The sequence below is a fragment of the Plasmodium malariae genome (genome assembly GCF_900090045.1).
Source record: "Plasmodium malariae genome assembly, contig: PmUG01_00_16, whole genome shotgun sequence".
In the NCBI taxonomy this organism is placed as follows: domain Eukaryota; phylum Apicomplexa; class Aconoidasida; order Haemosporida; family Plasmodiidae; genus Plasmodium; species Plasmodium malariae.
Window position 1 is genome coordinate 22492 of NW_021638287.1, and position 6872 is coordinate 29363.

A 6872-nucleotide genomic window follows, 5' to 3' on the forward strand; every position below is an offset into this window, starting at 1 on the left:
TACTATATTAATGCTTATTATATCTTTAATCTCCTTTTTTTTTTTTTTTTTTTTTTTTGATTATATTAATATTCCTTCTAAATGTTTAGAATTAATTAAAAATAATTAAGTAGTTAGATGCAAATAGTTTTCACTTAGAAATAATGATATATATTTATTTTAATTAAATCTATAACTTTCAAATTTTTCGAAAAAACAGAAAAATTAGAACTTATTTAACTTTATATATTTTTTCAGAAATTAGGTATTTCCATACATACTCGATTCTCTAAGCATGGTCTACAATATAAAAGATCGTATTTCCTTTAAGAATAAATATATTATGCTGATATATTAAAATATTACAAAAGATTATGTAAAATATAGTTATCCTCATTTATTATTACTGTTTTTGTGTTGTTATAATTAATATTTTTTTACAAATAATTTCTTTCAAAATATCATGTTAATAAAATTATAATTTTTAATGACAAGATATTCATAACATTACTTATTGCTTTGGAGTATGAAATAATGTATTTTATATGTATACTATACGATCTATATGGTATATAAATTCCGTATTTCCTTATAATATGGAAATACTATTTTTTTCCTAATTTATTCTGAATGAAATTAATAATAAAAATTATTTAGTTAAACTACTCTGTTAAATAATTAAAATATATATTTTGAATATTTTTATATAAATTAAAATTATTTTATTTAGATGAACGTTATTTTTTTTTAATAAACACTATAATGTTAAAAATTATATAATACCTTTTTAATGTTATTTTATTATATCGATGTTATAAAATACTCTACATTTATATAAATTTTATTAAGTAGATACAAAATAAAAAAAAAATTATAATTAAATAACTAATATAATATCCTTTGCCTTTAAGAGGTTATAGTATAACTTTTTATGTATTTTTTAATAAATATTTTAAAATATTTAAAGAACAGAACATGAAAAAAAGCATTATGATTTTCTCATTTATTAAAATTGTTCTACTTATCTTTTTAACGTGGATACCTCATTTAAGTGATCATGTGGTATGATAAAATTATTTTAGAATATTTTTGTTATTTATATTTTTCATTTTATATTTTTATGAATACTGATTTCATTATTATATTATTTATTCATTAAATAACTATTATTTATTTTGGATTTTTAGATTACGTCTAACAAATACCTAGGCAAAAAGTACACGCTTGCTATAAAATTAGACGACAGAATATATCGATTACTAGCAAAATATAAAAAGGATAAGGATTCAAAAGTTGTAATGTTAAGAGATGATATATCAAATAATGGAATGGACAAAAAAAAGGATATATCTAATACTGAAAAGGAGTGCACAGAAAAAAAGAAAGAATTATATAGAGGTTCACTAAATAATTATGATGGACAAAAACAAGATATGAACAATAAATATTCTAAATTTGTGACAAAAAAATATAGTCATCTTGAAAAAAAAATATTCAAAGAGCTAGATTTTGTAGATTTTCTTAAAAGGAACAAGAATATTAGTGATAAGACTTACAAAAAAATAATGCGTAAAAAATTCTCATTACGATTAGGATCACCTTTATTATTGTTTTTGTTGTTATCAACTCTACTTATAGTAGATATATCTCTGCGTTCTGCATCTGGAGGAAAGGGATTTTGGGAGCTATTAAATTTAGACACGACTTTAAGTTTTTTGAATACAACTTTGAATCCATATTTTAGTTGGTTATTGCATGCTAAGGATACATCTAAAAATGTATTAGGACCATTATTTAGAATTGTATTATATGTTATACCCTTTTTAATATTAGGTGTTACACTTATATTGTACGTTTTTTATTACCATAAAAAAGTTAAAAAATATGAAAAAATTAAGTTCAGTAAAAAGTGAAATGAATAATAAGGTATTTATTTTTTTAAGGTAACGTATATTTTAATATGATATAATATCTACAATGTCATTAGTTATGTGTATAATAAACATATAGTTAATTGCTGAAAATTTATGCAAGCAATTACATATTAATGCATTTTCTAATTCCAATGAATAAAAATATATGTTCTTAGTTTTTTTATAGATTTGAATGTTTTATGTTTTTATAAATTGTGTTTTAAATTATTATATTGTGTAATTATATATTACTGAATAATACATATATTTGCTTATTAAAATAGAATTCTATGAAAAGTATATATTTGTGCTTTAGAAAGCCTACATAACAGTAGAATTAACATAATTTTAATAGAGTATTTTTGTTTATTTTTATTTAAACTAATATAAACAATGCTTACTATTTTTTTTCTTTTCTTAGAAGAAAATTACTATTTGTTTAAGTAATTAGAAAAATAACCTATTAGTTCTAATTTAATAATAAATGTGTCTTTTTTTGTATTTAATGAAATGAAGTGAGTATATATTATTGCACTGATATGTATACATATATTTACTAAAGGAAAAACTTAATATATATTTTGTAAAATATCTCTGTTGAGATATGTACTATTGATATTTGCTGTAAAAATTTACTAAAACACATTTACTTTTATTTTTTGAAAGATATAAAATGGGGAATTATTAATATATAACAGGGCGAACTTCATTTTATATATAGATTATTTATAATAGTTCACTAATTTAGGAACTCTAAATTCTTACAGTTTAATGAGAAGTTAAGAATATTTATAATTTTATTATTCTTCATAATTGCAGTGTTATTTGGATTATGAAAAATTATTTAAAACTAAATTACATTGCATATTTATATATAAATGTAATGTATACGACTCTTATTTTTTTATCATTCAAATATTTAATTAACGAATTAAATTTAATCACATATTAATAGATAATATGTACAAAAGATTTTTATTATTCCCAGAAATATATGTAATATTCTATAAATGTTTTATATGTCTAAAAAAACATGAATTATCATTTCATTAATTAAAATAAATATGTATTTTCTACAACCACTTCATTATCTGTAAGAATTTATTTTTATATTTGTCCAATATTTATGGTAATACACAAATAAATTATGTAAATATTAATATTATTTTATGGTTTTATGCACATATATAGTTTAATTTTACCATAAATAATTTACGAATATTTATAACTATTATTTTTTTAATAAGGTAAGGGTAACAATATCGAATTATATTTTTTTTCATATAATTCATTAATATAGATTTGGAATTCAGGCTATATATAAAAAATAGTCTAGGTTTATTAGTGAAATTTTAGTTTTAGTAGAATCCGCACATAAGGGATTATTAGATTTATGCGAATTATAATGTTCCAGGAAATAAGAGTATTTCTGCATTTATTATTTAATTATTACAATTAAGTAATTGTTGATTTAGTTATGTTTTAAATATATTACATAAAATATTTTGATATAATAAATTTGCACATTATTTTTATCATTGTTAAACACGTAAAAGGAAAAAATAAAAAAAATCATGATAAATAAATATTCCAATGAATTTTTGAAAATGTAAAAAAAATTAAAGTATTCTCTTAATTGTATTAAATGGAACTTACATTTTATTATAATTTATTTGATAGTACAATTTTTCTACTGTTTACTTTATCAGTTTTTATCCTTTAACTTATTTATATGTAAAAAATTCTTTTTAATTAGGTAACATTTTTGTTGTTGAAATGGCAAATGTTTGTAAGGAATACAAGAGGTTTTCATTAAGAATGTAAACATATGAACATATACATTAATGGAATAAAAATATATTTAGTTCATTTTACGAAACTTAATTTAGCAATTCAAAAAAACCATTTTAATTGTAATAATTTACTTTTTGTTTTTTTTTTTTAAGTAATTATAATTTTTTGCTTATAATGGATTTTTAATTTTTAATTGTGTAAAAATGTAGAAAGTGTAACAATAACATGTTACAAAATAATTTTCTTGTCATAAGAAATTTTTATGTTATGTAAAAATATTAATTGTTTATGTTTCTCCTTAAGAATATGTTTTCAATAGTATTTATTTAAACAGAATAGTATATTATGAATTCTTTTATAATTTTTTCAATAGGAAAAATAGTATATTATTCATATTCTAAAATTTTCTTTTAACAAACTTTTATATAACTTAAATTTGTATTTAACATGGCTAGATTTATTTATAATATTATATGATTATTTTTATTTGCACATATTATTATTTAGTATCATAGAATATAATATTCTTTTTATTTATTATATTAAAAAGAAGTAAATGTAATTAATATACATAATGCACTTATTTTTTATTCTCTATGATGCATAAAAATAATCCACAAAAATTATGTATTAATTTAAGGCTATTTTTAATCTAGAATAATACTATATTTTAAAGGAAAATTATACTTGGAAATCTAAAAAATAAAAGGGTAATTTAAGAAATAAATAAAAAATATAATTAAAAATTAAAAAACACAGGGAAATGTATTTACAATTTTTATTTTTGGAAAGCAAAAATATATATTATTGTACAAAAAAAAAAAAATAATAAAAACATAATATATATATATATATGGTATAAATGCAAATGAATATTTTTTTATTTAACATTTCACTCAATAATATTATATTTTTATTTAATATTATAATATAAAAATATATTTCGTTTTTTTTACAATTATAAATGTTTATTGTGTTCTCAATTAATAGCTTTAATATATTCTAAGCTCAGAAGCTAAAAGAAGAACAACTATTACTAATATACATTTATGTAAATTTAAAAATTTATTTCAGAGTTTACAAAACAAATATAATATATGTTACTATATATTTTTAATTTTTATATATTTATATTCAATTCTTTTTTATTTTATTTAATAAATATATATTAAAACTGAATGGGTAAATAATAAAAATATGAATGTTTATATATCATTTTATTATGGTAATTGTTATCAATAGAGCTTTATAAAAATATTATTTTTATGAAGGTGTATTATATTATTACTTAATATAAAAAATTAGATATCAATTTATATTGTCATCACTCTTAGAAAAGTATTTTAAATTATTTGAATTCATATAAACATATAGCGAATACCATATAGAGAATAATGTTAACGATTTTGATAATAACTTATTAAGATTGTTGTTTTGGGAATGAATGATACTTTAATAAACTATATAAAAAGATTACAAAAATTTTAAGGAAATACATAATACGAATAATAAAGATTGTAAATATACTTATTCTCCTTTAAAAATAATAATGAATTCAGGAAAATGAAGAATATAATTATATATATTTGAAAAATCATTTAATATATGTTTTCATAATTATTAAGAATTTAGTTAATTTTGAAATAACTGTTACATATATATTTATATTATATAATATATATTATCAAGATTATGCACTTATTTACATCTGAAATTGTATCTTTTTATTTTGAAAATATATATTAATCATTGTATTTTGTTTTTAAAATGAACTTATTTAGCTTTTATTTATGTAATTTTTTATTCAGAATAATTCATAATATCATGGTACAATCGTATATATATTGATATAAATTGTGGAAATAAATAATATTATATAAATATAATTGAAATATACAACAACGTAATATTTTAAGTTTCCAATATTTAAAAGAAGTAAAACGATGTGTGTAATTTTATAATTTTAGTGTATAATAATCCTTTCAGGTATTTTAGATATAATTAATAAAATTATTCCCTAAGAAGCACTTTATATTTAATTTAAATCATTTATTAAATATACATTTATTAAAGTATAATATTTTTTCTCGATATATTAAAATTTTTATATTTGTATAAAAATTTAGCTTAATATTATAAAGAGAATATGCTTTAGAATAATCCACTAACTTGGATAAATACGTTAGTTAGTATATTAATTTTCATCCTGAAATGTAATCAATGTTTGCAAAAAAATATTTATTATTTAAAGAAACAAAATACCAATGTATAATAATTTCTTTAATATGTAATTTAAAATTGATAGGAATATATTGCTATAAAAACAAGTATTTATGTTTATTCAACTGTAATATTAACTTCTTTATTATACATTAACACATAATCATATAACATTTATAAATATTATTATTGTACAAAACAATAATATATTATAGTATAATTTACTCGATAATTATTCACCTAAGAATTTTTCTATTTTTTCAAAATTAAATTGTCGCATTTATATGACATATATAATGGTTTTATATATAATACCCATATATATATTAAAAAGGAGTTATTACTAATAAATATTAATTCATTTTTTAAAATAAATATAAAGTTATACGTATTATAATAAAAGATTATGTGCTATTGTTTTTTATATATAGAAAGTTATATTAATTAACAATGTCATTTTAGTAAGTTCAGATAAGCTATAATAAAATGCAATCTATAAGGGAAGTCATATGACACATACTCGGTTTATACTAAATGAAAACATTTAAATATTATTATTTTAATAATCCATTTCTTTAGAAGAACAATGAATTTTTGTTTATAGAAAATATTTTAGCACTTATATAACTCATATTTTTTCCTTTATTTTTAGAATGATCTTAAAAGAGATTTACCGGAATTTAAATTGTAAGAATTATTTAACAATGAAACGACTTTTTATAGTTTTGATGAAAACTGTAAAGAATTTCAAAAATTTAAGGGAAAATATCAAGGAATTAGTGAACTCTGTATTAAAAATGAGAGAAATTTTAATAACTAATCTACAATACTGAACTCATTGTACAGTAATAATAGTTGTTCATAATTCATTTAGGTGTAATATTATGAAATATGAAAAATGTTTTATAAATATCTCAAAAATATTATGATTCATATTTTAGTAAAATTTGCTATGTTAAAAATAAA

At 17.8% G+C, this 6872-nt stretch overlaps 1 protein-coding gene across 1 annotated transcript; it reads left to right on the plus strand.

The window, feature by feature from the left end:
- Window positions 1-954: 954 nt before the first annotated feature.
- On the plus strand, window positions 955-1892 carry PmUG01_00034500 (fam-l protein; the record flags this gene model as incomplete). Its single annotated transcript, XM_029008497.1, has 2 exons — window positions 955-1041; window positions 1167-1892. 2 exons carry the CDS (start codon window positions 955-957, stop codon window positions 1890-1892), a joined length of 813 nt encoding a protein of 270 aa, XP_028859329.1.
- Between the last annotated feature and the right edge of the window lie 4980 nt (window positions 1893-6872).